This window comes from Phyllostomus hastatus, unplaced genomic scaffold, assembly GCF_019186645.2.
Source record: "Phyllostomus hastatus isolate PE091 unplaced genomic scaffold, TTU_PhHast_1.1 phas_scaffold_182, whole genome shotgun sequence".
In the NCBI taxonomy this organism is placed as follows: Eukaryota; Metazoa; Chordata; class Mammalia; order Chiroptera; family Phyllostomidae; genus Phyllostomus; species Phyllostomus hastatus.
In genome coordinates, this window is record NW_025334013.1 from 28,090,526 (window position 1) to 28,108,268 (window position 17,743).

Sequence of the window (17,743 nt, forward strand, 5' to 3'; positions counted from 1 at the left end):
ACCCGGGACTGGAACTGTGCAGCTCTTGCTTTCCCCTGGTCTCTGTTACAGTCTCAACCATCCTCCACACAGTGGGCCTCACCTGCTCTGACGATCAGAGTGACTTCCTCAGGCACAGACACCATTCTACTTCAGGGAGGCCAGAGCTGTGCGAGGGGTATGAGTAACCAAAATGTCCTGGGAGCACCCAGGACAGAGTGGGAGCATGAAGACCCTTCCTGGGAGAGTGGGGAAAGGCTTCTGAGGAGAGGACCTGGGAGCGTGGGCGCCTGAGTGGGAGCTGACCTGGCCAGGAGTGTGGGAAGAGAAACAGTGCAGAGGTGAGGGGGCCAGAGCAGGAGCTGTGGCCTGGGCTGTGGGACCCGGGGTGCGGGAGGGCAGGAAGCAACGCTGAAGTGGTCAGCGGGGGCCAGGTCCCGAGGCACCCTTATTGCTCTGGAGCTCGGGGCCAGTCTCATAGGCCCCCATGCCTCCTGTGCTCATATGTGGTTTGTGACTTTGGTGACTCCAGGAGGTGTGAAAAGAAAGCAGAGGTTCCGCCTCCTCTCCTGGTGGTCTGCAGGCTCAGGTCCCTCAGTGCCTGTGTGCAGTGGTTGGTAGCTTAGCAGGGAGCTCAGGGTCCTTGCACTTAGCACAGTAAGCTTTGAGGTCAGGGAGGGTTTTCCTGAAACTGGGTGATGCGTAGACTGAGGGATGAAGGAATGAATGAAAGTAACACCAGGAGTATGCGGGAAACTGGTTTATTAGATGCAGGTTGGAAAAGCTGCCGGCAGCTTCGATGGGGTTAGGGGCTGGGTGTTCCCAGGCTGCTCTCTCCTCCGTCCTCCGATGGGAGCAGGGTAGATTAAGCTGCCAGAATGGGAGCGTTCTGTGGGGGAGGGGCAAAAGACAGCAAGGCCCCGCTGTCCTAGCATCCAGTACAGGCAGCATAGGCACAGATTTCACACGAGCTCGGGTCCTCAGCGATGGCCTCTGGACAGGAAAGATAGGGCCCCATGAGAGCCAGCTTCTCTTCCCCAAATCCCCCATCCTCCCTTGAGCCAAAGCTCAGACACCTGCCACCCAGCCCCCAGGAGAAACACAGACCTGTCCTCTATGACTGGCTGGGCTTTCTGCCCCAAATCAAGACACAGGTACCATTCAAGCCAGCCAATCAGAGCAGAGATTCTACCCAGAAAAGAGCTACAGCTAAGACTAGATGAACCATGACACAGTGCCACTTATGCATCAGCTCCAGCCAGGCCCTTTCTAAAGTGAGCCTTGCCAATCACAGCTGAGAAGAGCTTCATATGACCACCAATCAGAACAGAGCCCCTCTTCTGAATCCCACCAATCAGAGCACATCTCTCCCTCAAGTGCCATCATTCAGGGAATTCCCAAGTCCCACTCATCAGAGAGGAAGCTACTCACCCAGCCTCTGGAGGATCTCCCTGGCATTGCGCTCCTTGCAGAGAGGCTTGAGTTCTTTGGGAAAGTTGGGATAGTTACAGGGGTTGGGAACCACAACAGAGCTTCTGTGGGTGAGCTCCTGGAGATCTCCGAGATCCCTGAGCTTCTTCACGGACTCCAAAGAAAAGGAGAACTTTCCATCCTAAGAGAGACATGTCCAGAGCATGAGGCCAGGCTGCAGCCTGCTCCCTGACCATTTCCTCCAGGACTGGCTCCTCTCCCACCCCTCGTGGCTAGAGCAGTGTTTGTGGCAAATGGGAACCAGACACCACTACAGGGCAGTGTGAGGTGGTTAGAGCTCAGGACCCACTGCCAGACTGCGGGCTGAAATCCTGGTTTTGCTCTTTGGCCATGGATTGGTCGTTACATTCTGAGAGCCTTACATTCTGCATGTTGTGAGGAATGGAGAAAACGGATGGAACATGTCAGAGATACAGCAGGTGCCAGAGTGCTGATTTGTAGGAAGCAGTACACAGCTGAGGCCAAGACCAGGTTCCACGTGGCCAAGCCCAGTCTGTCTTCACCCCTGCCTGACAGCCGTGTGGGCTGATTACTCGGCCCTGAGCTCTAGCCCGCAGCCTGCAGCCTGATTGAGATTGGAGAAGCAATAAAAGGCCTCCCAGAGCCTGGCTGTGATAGAGAGGGGGCCCCCTACTGGGTGCCAGCCGGCCTGTCACTGGCACCCACACCACACCCACACCCACAGCGGTGAGCACACGGTCCCTCCAGGATGACGGTGTGTGTCCTGAGATCTAGGATGCTGCTCCAGCCAAGAACGGGACTAAGAAGTAAGATCTGGAATTGAATCTGAGGCCAGATAGTAAGAAGCTAGGAAAATCCCTTGGCAAGTGGAATGGGGAAACTGAGACAGAGAGGTAAACACACTGGCCGAGCAATTCACAGCCAGATACAGGTCTCCAGGGCAGAAAGCCCTGCTGCCTGACAATGGGCCCCCACGGAGGTCTTTCCTCCCTGGGCGTATTGCTGGTCACACGGTTTAGACCCTCTGACCTTTCGTATTGCTGGTCATGCAGTTCAGACCCCCTTGAATTCTCCTCCCCAGAGTTACCGGGCGATGCTCGGACCAGCTGCAATGACTAATGGCCCCCCTGCCCTGGCGCTGACCAACCAGTAGAGACCACTACCCTGAAAGGGCACACCTGCAAAACTGGTGAGTATTCTGCTGAAACCTCCCCTTAGGCCTCCCCTAAGGTTCCCACCTGCAATAGAGAAACAAAACCCTCAAAACAAAGGTCCTAGCTCGCTCTCCCTCTGGGGAGGATGCCCGCATCTTTCCTCTCTCCCTCCTCTGCTCGCTCAGGTGGGCATCCCCCGAACTCGAGGGGACCCAAGGAGACTTGCAACCAGGGGAGCAATGGGCAATGGCAGCTGGTCCCAGGCCGACCCCCAACCCCGAAACCTACCTCCAAGCCTCCCTTTTCTCTGGCTCTCTGGCTTTCCCTTTTCAGTGAGGCTCCCCACTGAGCCTCCTGTTGCTTTTTCTACCTGAGGCCTTTCCTTGCTTCGTGTCCCCAGCTTTAATAAACGTCCTCTCAAAATCCCCTGGACTTGTGTTGTGAAATCTTTCCTGCATGAAGTCAAGAACCCACCTACCATGAGGTGGCCCTAGGCAGACCCATTCTGGGCCTGGTCCCCTTCCTGGTAACAAATCCAGCCCCTTCACTTCCCAGCCACGTGCCCATAGCCAGTTCCAGAACCTCTCTGAGGCTCAATTTTCCTCCTCTGAAAAATGGAACTAATAATCCCTTCTTCCCAGAGTGATCCGGGGACCACAGGGAGGTGCGGGAGGAGCCTGGCCCATGGCTAGCCCCCAGTACACTGGCTAATCACCTGCCTTTCCCAAACAGCTATTTCTCTTCTCCCTACCTGATAAACATTTTCTTTCAAGTTTAAAGGAGAAGGTATATGGGGCAGGAGTGAGAAGGGGGACCCTGAGGAAGAGCCAGGACTTAGACACACACCCCCACTCCAGCCCCAAAGAGGGGGTGCTGTGTCAGAGCACCGGCTCTGTGCGCTGGGGGCAGAGAGCCAGCTGGGCCAGGGTAGGGAAAGGACTCACCCGCACAGTGACTCCCCCTGCCAGGGCAGCCCAGGATCCCAGGAGGCACAGGGCGGCGAGCAGAAAGGTATTCATGGTAGCAGTGCCCGAGAGGGGGTGGCTGGTTCTGCATGCCAAGGGGAAGCAGTGGGCCTTTTAAAGAAGGCAGGGTTACTGAGTAACCTGGGAGCCTTTGTCAGAGCCTCATCTGCTCGCCTGTAAATTAAGGCTAGTCAGTTAGGGCTCAAGATAACCCCATCAGATAAGAGATCAGTCCTCTCCCTGGGCACTCAATTTGACACACAGCCAGCTGGGCCCCGCACTAGCCACCCAGACAGCTGGTCTGGGCAGGGCCCTGTGCTAGGGAGGGTCTGCAGCCCTGCCCAGCCCCTGAAGAGGGGTTCTAGACAGTGGCAATGCAGGGTTGTCAGGGGAGTGGGAGGAGACCAGGGTGGAGTATGGAGGGGGCACCTCACCCCGGCCAGGATCAGAGCAGTTCAGGAAGGCTTCCCAAAGGAGGTCACGCCAACCCCCAGTTCTAAAGAATGGGTGGATATTTTCTTAGAGAAGGGATTGGGAGGAGAGACCATTTCTTGCAGATGATGCTACATTTATGACAGCCAGGAGGTGAGGTAGGCCTGGAGTATTCAGGGAAGTGTGAGAAATTCAGCCTGAGGGGAGGAGGGGGTTTTGAGAGGGCTTCAAATCAAGTACTAGGTGTGGCCACTGTGACTTTGAGGAAGGCCTCAGCTCTGCCATCCCACAGGCTCAGGTTCAAGTCTTCTCTGCCTCGCCCAGTTTCAGTGTGTGTGAACTTGGGCGAACTGTTCCCCCTCTTGGAGCCTCCGTGTCCCTTGGGTCTTCTGTGGAGACTAATAACCATACCTGCCTCCTGGGGTCATTTTGAGGATTAAATGAGGGGATAGCAATGTTTAGCTCAATGGCAGACACACGGAAAGCACTCAGAAAGGGTATATTCGGTATTATTATTCTCATCAATAGCAGCATCCACTTCTGGTCCCCATTGGCCTCTCTAGTGACCTGCCCCTCTGAGCCACAGCCTGTCCTCCGGCCTCTAAGGTTGTCCTTAGATGAGCTCCTTCCCTCTTCCTCCCAATTTCCTCCCCGCTGGGCCCCCAAGCTCCTCCTCCTCCTCACTCCCGCTGTTTCTGCCTGCTGACTGTTCCCCCACGTGTGCCCTCGCCCCCAGCAGGCCCAGCCTGATCTCCCCACCCTGGCCTCCGCCACCAGGCTCACCTCCCCAGCCCTTCCTGAACGTGCGTCCTCACCTTCAAACACGATGTTCCATGTGCCTGGAAGACTTTCCCTTTCCTGTCTCTAGATGAACTCCTACTCAAACCTGAGGCCCAGGTCAAATAACCCCCACCACATCCCGAGCTAAATAACCTCTCTTTGTCTCCGTAGACGCACACACATTCCCCTGCCAGGGACCTTGCCAAGTGGATTACCCGGCAGTGTGTCCCCCTCCCCCCCCCCGGTTGACTCTGACCCCCATGAGGACTGGCATGGTGTGTGTTCCTTGTGTTCTGTTGCAAGCAGGGCCCAGGGGCAGGGAGGAAGGAGGTCCTGGGTGCTTGTGGCTCTAATCTACAAACAAGCCTGGCCGAAAGCCAGGAAGGGGCCCCGGGGTGAAAATGCCCGGGTGGGGAGAGTCAATATTGAAGGAGAACTTGGAGGAAGCAGAGCCTGACAAGGAGGGAACTTCAAAGGGGTCCAGACCAAGGGTGGGGCAGCAAACACCAGTTCTACCCACCTTCCCAGGTGCCCCTCAGAACTAGACTGGACTCCTCCCCTTACCGGTGTGTGTGTGTGGTGTGTGTATGCTGAGGTAAGTATGTGTTTACTGAGGTCTGTGTATGTGTTAAGGTGTGGGTGTGTGCTGAGGTATGTGTGTGCTGAGATGTGTGTGTGTACTGAGGTATGGGTATATGCTGAGGTGTGTGTATACTGAGGTAGGTGTGTGTGCATGTGCTGAGGTGTGGATGTGTGCATGCTGAGGTAGGTGTGTGTGTACTGAGGGTGTGGTGTGTGCTGGGATAGGTGTGTGTGTGCTAAGGTATGGGTATTTGCATGCTGAGGTAGGTGCGTGTGTACCAATGTGTGTGTGTACTGAGGTGTGGTGTGTGCTGAGGTGTGTGTGTGCTAATGTGTGTGTGTGTGTACTGAGGTGTGTATATGCTGAGGTACATGTGTGTGTGTACTGAGGTGTGGTGTGTGCTGAGGTGTGTGTGTGTGTACTGAGGTGTGTATATGCTGAGGTACATGTGTGTGTGTACTGAGGTGTGGTGTGTGCTGAGGTGTGTGTGTTCTGAGGTAGGCTGTGTGCGTGTACTGAGGTATGTATGTGCATGCTGAGGGATGTGTGTGTGTGTGTTTACACTGAGGTCTACACATCCAGTCCAGCCATGTGGTGGCCTGTGCTGAGAGCTGGGTGGCAGTGAGCCCCAGAGGGTCAGGGGTGAGGCAGAGAACATTGGGGTTATGGGTGGGGTCTGGGTTGAAGGTGAGGCTCAAGATACACCTCAGGGTAGAATTAATTTCGATGGGGATGAGGTGAGCGCCAGGCACAGATCCTGAGTGCTGCTGAGGGTGGAGCTGGGTTGGGGTTGAGGATAAACTGGGGAAGACACGCAGTAGTGAGTGGTAGGAGTTTGAGTTAGGATCCAAGCTGAGGTGTGGGTTAGGGTCAGGTGTGGTGTGGAGCTGAGGTTGGGGATGTCGAAGTGTCAGGATTAGGTTCAGAATCGGGGGTGCGGTGAGGACTGGGTTGCTGTGGAGACTGTAACTGACATGGAGGTTTGGGGTTCGGTGAGGACTCCTTGGTAGGGTTGGGGTGGAGTCCAGTTTGAAGGTGACGATGTGTTAGGGCTGACTGTGAGGGGGGCTGGATCTGGGACTAAGTGGGGCTCAAGCTGGGTTGGGGTTTGGTTTGCACAAAGGGTGGGGCCGCTGGGGGCTGAAGGAGCCCTGTTTCCGGCTGGTGTTGATTTTTCAGTCTTTCCTTTGCCGGGATGCAGCAGGGTTGGATACACAGGCAAGGGCCTTGGTTCCTGGAGCCCCTTCTCCCTGAGTGCTCTGGCCAGGCTCACCTGGTTCAAGGCCGGGGTGGGGGTGGCGGGTGTCAGGCCGTGGGAGTGATGTAGACCCACACTGTGGGAAAGAGGAAATGGCTCCTAGGCCTCAGCCCTTGGGGCCCTGCCCTACCCAGCCCCACTTCTGAATCTACCCTGGGAAATGGGACCATTCCCCTTCCCTTACCGCCCCTACCCCACACCCATCCCCCCACCCCACCCCAGCTTGGCCTGGGCCCAGGTGTGAATTCAGGCCCCCGCCCTCCCCTTCTGCATTGGATCTCGGGCCCTCCCGGTACCCCAGGCTTCCCGGTCTCCAGGCCCACACCTGAGTTCTGAGGCACTGGCCCCCAGCGCACACCCACCCCCCACCCTTCATTATTCCTTACTGGTAGCAGGTGGGTCTAAGGTCGTTTGGGCTTCCCACATCTAAGGCCACCTCTTCTGGCAAACTCCCCTCCTCCATAGCCTTCCTGGCTACGCCACCTCTACTAGCTGTCTCTCTACCTAAAAACCCATCGTGGCTGCTGGAAACCTCCAGAAGAAACCTGGATTCAGGGCCCTTCATGATCAAGCCGCTGCTCACCCTTCAACCAGGACCCCCAAGGAGGGGACCAGGAGAAGGGGCCCAGACCCGCGGTGCTGTGGGTGAGGAAGGCCTGGCTTTGGACTGACAGCCCTGGGCCAGAGTCCAGCCTCCTCAGGGAACAGCGGTGCGACCTTTCCAAGCCTCGGCGTCTGCATATGAAAAATGGAGATAACGACAACTACGATGTGGATTTCAGATTGTCTAGAAAACCTTCCTCACTGATGCCCAGCCCCAGCAAGCCTGGGTTAGGACCGTCTCCATCTCCACCGGCCTCCTACACCCTCCACTATAAAACGTAACAACTATCTGCCTCGCCCAGGGTCCTGCCAGCCCCTGAGAGCAGAGCCCTGCTTTACTGCGCCCTGGCCCCAGAGCTCACACCAGGCCTGGCGCTCTGCAGGTGCTCCGAGCCCTCAGGGGATCGGTTCGTCTGTGGTGTGTGTAACAATCAGAGCAGCAACCGGGGCAGCGAAGGTGCACTCGCTCTGGCCTGAGTGCTTTACAGGTGTGGAAACCAGCCCCAGCCCCAGCCCCAGCCCCGCAGCCCAGGCCCCCCTCACCCTTCTGCCAGCAGCTGCTGAGGGCTGCCCGCTGCCAGCCGCCCTCGGGTGTGGCGGAGGAGGCTGATGCTATATGCCTTTTGGCCCAGAGGTTGTTCAACTCTTGGGTTTGGATGATCTCACCATGGTTCCGGTGTCCACTGAGGCCCAGTCCTCCCACGCCTGGCTCTGTCCCCTGCTGATCCGGCCTGGAACAGAGCCCAGCTGGGAGCCCATACGGATCTGTGTGACCTTGAACAGGGTGTGGCCCCCATCGCACAGCCCCGCCGTTCTGCTGGTGAACCTGTCCTGGAGGCTGTAACAATCTCACGTTCCTCTGAGGGCCCAGGTCTGCCCGAGGGGAACATGATAATGTTTGTGAATCTCCTGACAGCTCTGGGAATACCTAAGGAATAACTGCAGGACCCCACTGTATGGACGGGTAAACTGCGGTTCAAGGCCCAGAGAGAGGTTAGGAAACACGGCCTCCCCAGGGGTGCGCATGGAAGTGCCTGAACCGTGGCACGGGCCGCACGCCACTCAAGGGCCCCGTGGGCTGAGCACGGGACTACCTTCGCTGAGGGGAAGGCACGACTTTCAGACTCATTGCCAGGGAGATCTGGTGGCATCTGCGGTCACCAGGCCGTACATTCCAGAACAGAAGCCAGTTCTCACAAATGCCAAAGAGAGCCTCTCCTCAGTCCTCACCTTCTGCACTGTCCCCCTGGGCCCAGACACCCACCTTCAGGGAAAGGGAAGAAGGCAGGAGCCGCTGCCACTGCGTCAGACCCCCTGCGGTAGGTCAGTGCTGCCCGTTTACAGGAGAGGAAACTCAGGCCCTCGAAAGAGGGTGCCCAACATCACCCACACAGAGAGTGGGTGACTGAGGCAGAGATTGAAGCCTATTGGCTTGAGCCAGGTTGGGGTGCAGGGCTCCCTCACCTCCCCCAGGCTCCGGGGTGAGCTGGCTCTTCCCCTTGGTGCTCTCGGGGCAGCTGGGCAGTGAACAGAGGGCGTGTCTGGTTGTTTGCTCAGCAGTGTCATCTCACATCCCCGAGGCCTGGCCAGGACAATGCTGTAGGGGAGCTCCATTCACCATCTGCTGCCCACACAGCGGGTCAGCAGGGGCCTCTCCCTCCCACCCCAGCCTGCCCTGGGCATCGGCCTCAGAGACAACCTCCCACACCTGAAGGCTGTCAGGGAAGGACAGAGACGCTCCCGCCACGTGCCCCAGCGCCCACAGGCTGGAAGGAGAAGGGTAGAACATGGGCACATGGGGCTCCGCAGGGTGCAGCCAGTTTCAAGGATGCCTGACAGATGAGGTGGGGGTGCGTCTGAGCTGGGCCTCAAATGATGGGAAGATTCAAGTCCACAGGGGTGGGGCCTGTAGGTCAAAGGCCCGCCCGGGCCACAGGAAGCACAGGCAGGGAGGGCGGACGGACAGGGCTGAAGCAGAGAGCATGTGCAGGGGTGCTGTGGGTGAGCAGGCGGAGAAGGAGGCTTTCAATGCCAAGCTAAGATATTTGCGCTTAATCAGGTGAGAGTGGGAAGCCATGGGAGATTTCAGAACGGGGGAGACCACGAAAGGGGCTGGGGCTTAGAAAGACCACCAGGGCACTTGGCGGAGAGAGCAGGCTGTGCAGGTATGGCTGCTGCCCTGGAGGGAGAGGTGCACTCTGCCCCCGGCAGCGCTCCAGAAGGGGGTGATGGGAAAGACGGTGTGTGGGAGAATCAGCTGGTCTTGGCCACACGGCAACAGATGGCATGTGGCGGAAAAGCGAGGAAGGGGGGCAGATGGAGAAGAGAGGACCGGCCCCTGGGGCCTAAGAGGTGTGGGGCCCACACTGTCTGCCTCCTGTCTGACTGCTGACCACCTCTCAAGGATGGTCTCGTCAGCACTTTGAGGTAAGGCATTCCATCTTATTTTACAAATGAGGAAACTGAGGCTCAGGGAAGGCAATGTCTTGCCCAGATGAAGTTCTAGGTTCTTCTGACTCCAGAGTGGGTGTTCTTCCCATTGCTTCCTGTATCACTCTGGCCTTTGGGGCCTGCAGGGCACATGCTCACCCACCCGTGGAGCAGCTGCCGGCCTGGCTGAGGAGTGGGGGCTGCCGGGGGGTGGGAGCAGTTGTAAACGGGTCAGGGATCCAGCTCAAAGGGCTACAGTAGCAGTGACAGGGGCAAGGCACGTAAGTGATAGGAAAGGGGGAACAGTCATTTGTATGGCACTCGCAGGGCCTAGAAAACCAGCTCGACTCCAGCAAGTGTCTCCAGGGACCTGGGCTCTTGGGGGAGGCTGGAAAAAATGGCTTCTAAGGCGAGGAAGGGAGGAGGGAGCCAGAGCTTGAGTAAAGAGCCATCTCCCCCCTCACCCTGGGCTGCATGCTTTCTCTCCTGTCTGCAGCTTAAAAGCACACACAGATACACCAAAGCACGCAGCCACAATCACACGGGCTACACAATCACATGCCCAGCCATGGACACATGATCGCACAAGCACATGCATTCAAAGACTCAATTACATGGAGTCTCACACACACACCGGGCCTCCTGGGCACAGTCAGCCACACAACAACCTGCAGTGACCCTGACCGACAATCACCAGATACAGGACTTAGACACACACACCAGGCACGCAGCGTATGCACTCACGCAGTCTCACACGGAACCAGAGGACGGTTCCCAGGAAGGTCTCTGCTTGGGAGCGTCACTCAGGCATGGGAAGGGTGGGAAGTGTCCTTCGTTGTCTTTATTGCCATTGTCTGGGAGAGGAAGTTGCCCCTCTGACCTCTTGGGGGCCCGGCTGTGAGAGGCGGAATTCACCCACAGGCCCCTGCTAGAGTAGGGTGGGTGGGACGGGGTGTGGTAACTGGCCCTGAGAGAGGTCAAGGGCAGCTGGAGATTGTTGTGGGGGAAGCAACTTGCCTCAGTGGCAAGAGCAGACCTGGGTGCCGGTCCTCTGGGCAACCTCTCCCTGGCTGTGACCTTGGGTAAATGACTTTACCTCTCTGAGCGGCAACAATGTCCAGCAGTTAAAGGAGATAATAACACTAATCCCACAAGACATTTAGGAGTGCAGAGAGAATGACCATCAAGTATTGGCAGAGAGCCTGGCAAATAGTGGCCACAGTCCCAATGCTTATGGTGGCCACAGGAGTCAGTGAGTGTGTGGGGACACCAAGGCCCGCCAAGACTCAGAGGCAGGGCCGGGAGGGCAAGGGTCAATAATGCCAGTCCCAGGATCAACTAGTCCCAGAAAAGCAGTGCCTCAGGAGACTCGGAGTTCGGGTTGATGGTGGGCTGACCTGCTCCACCCTAGTGCTGGAGTAGGGGGACATCAGGGATCAGGAGGGCTAGGTGGGGCAGCAGGCTCAGAGGCAGCTAGCTCTGAAGGGGCCCCCACCAGTATGTTTATTGCTGATAACTAGATAGGTACCTTGGCTCTCTCCAGCAAGCTGTGATTCAGAAGATTCTGAGGGTTGGCCGTTGGGGTCCCTACCAGTCTTTAGGAACACCCAACTCGGGGCTACTGAGAAAGGGAGCACAGCCCTAAGGCTCAAGAAAAACTTCCAAGGAAAGGCACACCGCCGGCAGCCCTCCGCCCTCTGCTGGCCGCCAGTGCTCACTGCAGCCTCATTGCTTTGGTCTGAGGCCCTCATTTTGCCCACTAGCTCGGATAGTAGAGCCAAGGATAGACTAACACAGTGTGGCGGATGATGCAGACAGTGGGGCTGGAAGGCCAAGGTTTGAAATCCCAGCCCTACTGCTGCTGCTATCATCACTTCCACCACTTACGAGCCGGGTGACTCTGGGCAAGTGACTTCATCTCTTCGTGGCTCAGATTCTTTATTTGCAAAACGAGGTTGGTAATAGTATCTACCACACAGTTGTTTTGAAGAGTAAATACATAATCTAGAGCAAGTGCTTGGAATAAGTAAATTAAGTAAAAAGTCATAAATGGTACCTAGCTGTCCTATTCTGTACTTCTGGGGTCAGCATGGCTTAGGGGCATTGCTTGAGAGTTGGGAGTCATAGACAGCCCTGACCTGGGGTTGAATTAAATTCTGGCTCTGGTGCAGCCACTTGCCAAGTTTGTGCTTTGCAGCATTGACTAGTCACATGTCACATGGAGAGACAGATAACAGGAGTAAGTTTGAAGTCACTCTTGAAGTATCTTTTAGGAAGGCACCCTGTTGGGGATAAATATGCCATGTTTCAAAGCCCAGCGTGGCCAGTTTTTCTAATTCTTGGTTATAGTCTTTCAAGCAGCTGGGTTGAGCGCTGGCTGGCCTGTGAACCAAAAGGTCACCTGCTTGATTCCCAATCAGGGAACGTGCCTGGGTTGCAGGCCAGGTCCCCAGTTGGGGGCATGCTAGAGGCAGCCAATCAATGTCTCTCTCCCTCTCTTTCTCTAAAAATAAATAAAGTCTTAAAAAAAAATTTCCATTCTGTTTTTGGCCAAGTGTGTAATTCAGTTTGTGTGCATTCAGGATGCAGCTGCTTTGTGCCTTACCTCCCCGAAGCAGTTTCCTCATCTGTAAAATGGGGCAGTAACAGTGTACACTACAGCCTCAGGTTCTTGTGTAGATCAAGGAAGACTACGTGTGTAGGAGTTTTAAATGCCTGTCATGTAAATGACGCTCTTCACTCCTCCCCTTACCCCAATTTGCTGCTAATTAGCTGCATGACTTTGAGCAAGCCATTTCCCTCTCAGCGCAAAACATGGGAGGCTTAATCAGTATTAGGTTCAAAGGCCCCTTCTAGCTTGAAACTTTCAAGCTGGTCCGGTGATGCTAAGGCATTTCGAGTGCAGTCAACGCTTCTACAAGTGCTGAGGCTTGCATGGTCTTCCAGGACTGCTTTGTCCAGCTGGTCAGGGTGCATCTACACATAGAAGCCCTTTGCACCCTGGAACATGCTAAAGCCTTGAGAACTAAACATGCATCTCAGGGATCTTGTTTACTTTTTTCATTTGATCAGCACAGAGGTGTACTTCATCTGTGCCTGAATCAGCCCACAGTGACATTTAACTGTGCCCCCCACTACCGTCCTTCAGAGGCACTGCTGATGACCAAGATTCACCTGTGATTGGAGAAAAACAGCTCCCCGCTGTAAGCGACACGCACTGGGCAGCTAGGCACTAGCCTGGCTTTGGGAAAACCCCTTTTGGGAAGGCAGTAGGGTAAAAGGAAATGAACTTTGAGGTCAGACCCCAACTGAGCCCGTTTCCCCACCTGTAAAACTGCAGCGGACCACTTTCCTGGCAGCATTGTATGGGTTACATTAGAGGAACACGAAGCCTCGGGCAGGATCGTGGATTGGTGGGAAGCACTCTCCTTAAGTGAGACAGACCGCAGTTTCAAGTACACGTCCACCGTGTCGTTGGCCTCCCCACTGCTGAGCCTATTTCCACATCAGTCAAATCAGGACACTGCCACTCGAAGGATTGCTGTGCTTGGTTCTTCACTAGCAACCCATCCCTTCTCCTGCATCAGTCCCCACCCCCACACCTATCTAGCTGCCAGGCGGGGCTCAGCGCAGTGGTATTAACAGAAACACCTTCTCTGGTCTGAGACTCTATGAAGACTCAAATTGCCCATGCCCAACCCTGAGGCTTTCCTAAACCAGTGCCCCAGCCTCTGCATGGCCTAACTCCTTACCCCCAAAATCTTGCCTTGCCAGGGCACACCTTCAAAGTAGCCTCCCTGGGTACTTTCCCTGGGTTGGCAAATTGCTACCTGTATGGGGTTAAGTCTGCGTGCCCTGAAGACAAGAACTGTGGTTTCCTCATCTCTGGATTTCTCATGGGATGGTCTGGTATAGTGTGCTCCGAAAATGTTAAGAAGCTGCACTTCCACCTTTTGGAAATAGCTCTCTGGAAAGGTAGTCGTTGGGGCAAGATTGAGGTCAAGGGTAGGGCTAGGGACAGGGACTCGCTTTGGAATAGAGAACAATGTGGAAGAACGTGACAATGAAGTCAGAAGACCTGGACCAAAACCTCAGTTCTGCCACTTGCCAACAAAGAATCTGGGTAAGCCACTAGACCTCTGAGTTGTCCTGTACGCTGAGGGTAACACTGTCTACTTAGCACAGTACCTGGCACATACTAGTACTTTTTTAGGTCCTAGATGCTGTTCTACATGTTTAAATGCATGCATCAATTTAATCTCACTACAAATCTAGGAGGTAGGTATTACTATTCTCATATTGGGCCCGTAAATAAGGAAAAGGAAGAAAGTGAGGCTCACAGACACTGAATGACTTCAAGGCCACAGGGCTCGTGAGCTGCTCGCTAAATGGCAGCAATGACTGTTCTGAAGCAGCAATACCCGGCACAGTGTCTCCGAGGCCCCGAGGACTGGCAGAGGGGCTTCTGTGTCTGGACTAGTTCCAATCTTATTCCCTTAATTGCAGCAAATGACACAGAAGAGTTGGTGTTATAAATAGAGTTTACATAATATATTTATTTTAAGTGCCATTCATGCATATCAGTTCTGGCACCAACAATCCTAATGACACTTGGAATATTTCTTTAAAGCACTAAACAGTTACAAAGAATGGGTGTTCATCATAGAGGCAAAATATGAAATCGTGCAATAGCAAAACTGTAGAAACATTAAAACACTGACTGTCCAACAGCAGTACAGAGAGCAGATTGTGTTTGCACAAAAAGCCAATGCATTTCATCACATATATACAATATAGATATGTACACATCACCCTTTGAATGGACAATATCAAAATACTCTATTCCATTTGAAATAATCCCCAGATTGATTCCCTCCCACTTCAAAGGACATCTGAGAGACATGTATTTACAGGTACACACATGAATACATTTACATTTCAAAAACTGCCACAAATGCCAGTCGGATTATTCTCCTGGACAGAGTACCCCGTTTCATTATATGCATTTATTATTCTTTTCCCCAAAAGCCTTCAGCCAATTTAGGCCCATGACAGAACTTTGAATTAACTACCAACTGAAATGGCCACTAGAGGGATGCTCTGCACCTCGCCAGGGAGCCCTGTCCGGCCGGAGCCCACTGAGAAGGCCTGTCCCGGGCTCCCAGGCCACCTGAACCACAGGAGTGGGAAGGGTCTGGATGGAGGCTCTGCCTCCAGGGCCACTCTTGGTAAGTTTAATTTCTTATAAAAATATTCATCACTGCAAATCAGTAAATGAGTGCCAAACAGGAAATTAGTTTCACACAATTTGAAAAATCCTCATCAGTGGTTTCTAGTCAAATCATTCAATATAAGAGACTCCATTCCAATACCCAAACTGTTTAAAGTGCACACATTGCTGCCCAAACAATTAGAAGTTTCAAAAGGGCCATTCTGGTATCTAGAAAACGGTGACTTCAGCAGACTACTGAAAATCACCCCCTCTCTTTTTGTCAAGCGTTTACTCTGCAGGCTGCTATCTCCTCTCACCTCTGATCAATCTACGAGGGGCCTGCTGGCTGCCCTTCCAGAATCTTCTGGTATTCTCTGATCTAAGGGGCTGGAGCTGAGCTTCCTTTTTTCATGCCAAGCAGGGTCTGGACAACAGGAACATAAAGCCCTTCCTTTCTCCCCAGCTCACCAGCCTCTAACCATGGCTGGCTTCCCAGTGATTCATTCAAGGCAACACTCCATTAAAACACACACACACACACACATATCCAAACACTCTCACATACACACATATAGAAACAAGAATGTTTAGTTCAAGTAGAGATTACTCAACCACAGAACCACTAAGGCTAATTAAAGTGATCTAAACATGGATGACAGAAACTTGAGATGCTAAAAGGCAACAAGTAGTTATTACTCCTTGATTTGATGAAACATATTTCCCCATTAGAACTGAAAAAAAAAACAAAAACTCTGCTTTTTTTCCTCTAAGGACCAATTCAGAATCTATTCATTTAAAAAAATCTCATTTCTTTTAGTTTTATTATAAAACTAAGACAGTCAATCCATGCAAAGTAGCTGTGATATGATATGAAACAAAATAATAAACAACTAATAAAAACCCCTAAGAGACGGGCTGCATTCCACAGCACGCACCCAACTGTCACGCCAGCACAGAAATGGCAGGCCCTGTGAAAGCACAGAAACGGCGGCCCCGTAACAGTAACTGCACTGAACGCCGAGGCGAACAGAATCTGTGTGTGGCTCCATCCTCCTGCCAGTGCTTCTCAAGTGGGAAGAGAATGAGTGGGGAAACTTGCTTTATAAACAATGCCCTCCCATTCTGTTGCCCAAAGGAACTCTGATTCAAATTCCAGAAAAAAAGTCCTACTTAGCTGGTAAGTCTCAATTAGCAGGAATGCTAAGATAGGGAAATATACTCACATGGTATGAGGAGTGATGACAAAGAGAATAACACAATCTCTCTGATTGTCTTGTCTGTAAACTCTTACCAAGAAAAATAATTCTGTGCTTTCAGACATCCCATTTATCCCTAATGAACCCAATTAGAGCTAAGCATTCATAGAAGGTAGCAATAAATATTAAAGTTAGACTTCTGAATAATAAATAAGTGGAGACATTGATTTGTTTAAAGAGCCAAGCAATACCCAGCTTCTAATCAATCAAATAAATTTTAGAGCTGTTATAATGTAGATTAGGAAATTAGACATTGACAAGGCACAACATAAAACCTATAATCCTCCAAGCATCAGGAAAAGAAAAAATTGGTCAGTTCTGTGTGTTGCTCGGGAACAACATGACCTTTGCACTGCTCAGAGATGACCGAACTCTGGGTTCTCTGACTTACTGGGTAAGATTCAATACCCACATTTCTGAGAAAATTCAGTAAGGGGAACCAGGCTTTGAAAAAATCTATTTCCTTTAAGTTGCCCACATCAGTTAAAACCATCCTGCAGAAAATAGCCTAACAAGGAATAAAAACTCACAGTAATTTTCTTTTCGAGATCTAATAATCCAATTAGAAAAAAATCGAAGCCTTTCAGTAAATTTTGTACATATATTTACACATATGTGTCTATAAACTGCTTGCAGCAAAATAGGCTCTGTCTGAAAAATCAGTCTGGCACTTGTGGTCAACAACAAACTGACACAAATATGCAAAAGCTGTTTAAATCACACAACAGTTAGGAGCTACGGAGGGCGGCTGGCAGGGAGACAAACATGGAGTACTCGTTTGGGTTGGATAAAAGCAGTAGGTTATCCAGCTAAAATCTTCTTGATTGTCTTCAAAAGAAATTTTGATAGCATTGGTAAAGTGATTAGCAACTCTTCTCAACTGGATTCTCTTAAACCTTGCCCTTCACTGCACAGAAAGTTGACTCTGGGGTCCCGCACCTTGCAGAAACAAGCTCTACACAATTGAATCCCAATCAAAGTCATCCTGGATGTCATCTGGGGGCAGAGAGCGCCGCATCTGGAAGGCTTGGGAAGGCATCATGTGCTGCTGGTTCATGGCTCCGTGATGGCCTGGAAGGAAGCAGGCAATGTCAGCAGCGGCTCAGTACAAAACACTTCCCATGTGCCAGACACTCAGCACACATTATCTCATACATTTTCATTTTACAGATAAACAAGACTGGGTTTAAGAGAATGAGCAAGTTACTCAAAGTCACACAACTAGTAAGGGGAAGAGACAGGATTTGAACTCAGTTCACTTGACTCCAAAACCAACACTCTGTTACACCAGGCTGCAGAATGAAAGGCATCAAGAGTGGCAGGGTGCCCGCGTGCTGACACAAGCATTTTCCTTAAATCTGTTCCAGTTCAGGGTGTTTCAGTAGCATGAGTCGGCTCACACGAGGACGGTAAACAGAAGAATGATGGTAGTGTACCACTGAAGTCACACTGGGCCACAGTGAGTCTCCTCAGCCAGTTAATTTCTGTGCCACCAGTAGCAGCAGGTGAACAGAGGACACTGACACAGCTGAGTGCAGACGGCCTTGGAGGAATGAAGCACAGCACGCAATGCCCACTCTCCCGCACCCCTCTTCTGGCGTCAGTGTGGCCGTGCGCTGTTTGCGCGCCCCAGTTCTGG

The 17,743-nt window shown here is 52.8% G+C and overlaps 2 protein-coding genes across 4 annotated transcripts in view; both read right to left on the minus strand.

Annotated features, from left to right (window-relative positions):
• Positions 1-724: 724 nt before the first annotated feature.
• Positions 725-3,651, minus strand: GUCA2A (guanylate cyclase activator 2A). Its single transcript, XM_045859785.1, has 3 exons — positions 3,530-3,651; positions 1,411-1,591; positions 725-972 (listed from the first exon to the last, which is right to left on the minus strand). The coding sequence occupies exons 1-3, from the start codon at positions 3,602-3,604 to the stop codon at positions 908-910; spliced, it is 321 nt and encodes a 106-aa protein (XP_045715741.1). The 5' UTR covers positions 3,605-3,651; the 3' UTR covers positions 725-907.
• A 10,524-nt stretch (positions 3,652-14,175) lies between these two features.
• Positions 14,176-17,743, minus strand: part of FOXJ3 (forkhead box J3) — a 100,493-nt gene continuing 96,925 nt past the window's right edge. For all 3 annotated transcript variants that reach the window (XM_045859105.1, XM_045859103.1, XM_045859104.1), the window contains one exon: positions 14,176-17,175. In XM_045859105.1, the coding sequence (XP_045715061.1) occupies positions 17,060-17,175 (116 nt within the window). In that variant the 3' untranslated portion in view covers positions 14,176-17,059. The remainder of the gene's footprint in view (positions 17,176-17,743) is intronic.

Coding starts and splice junctions, on each gene's coding strand:
- GUCA2A (XM_045859785.1), bottom strand. CDS start 3,604: ATGAATACCTTTCTGCTCGCCGCCCTGTGCCTCCTGGGATCCTGGGCT. Junction 1,592..3,529: donor CAGGGGGAGTCACTGTGCGG/GTGAGTCCTTTC, acceptor TGTCTCTCTTAG/GATGGAAAGTTCTCCTTTTC. Junction 973..1,410: donor GGAGATCCTCCAGAGGCTGG/GTGAGTAGCTTC, acceptor TTTCCTGTCCAG/AGGCCATCGCTGAGGACCCG.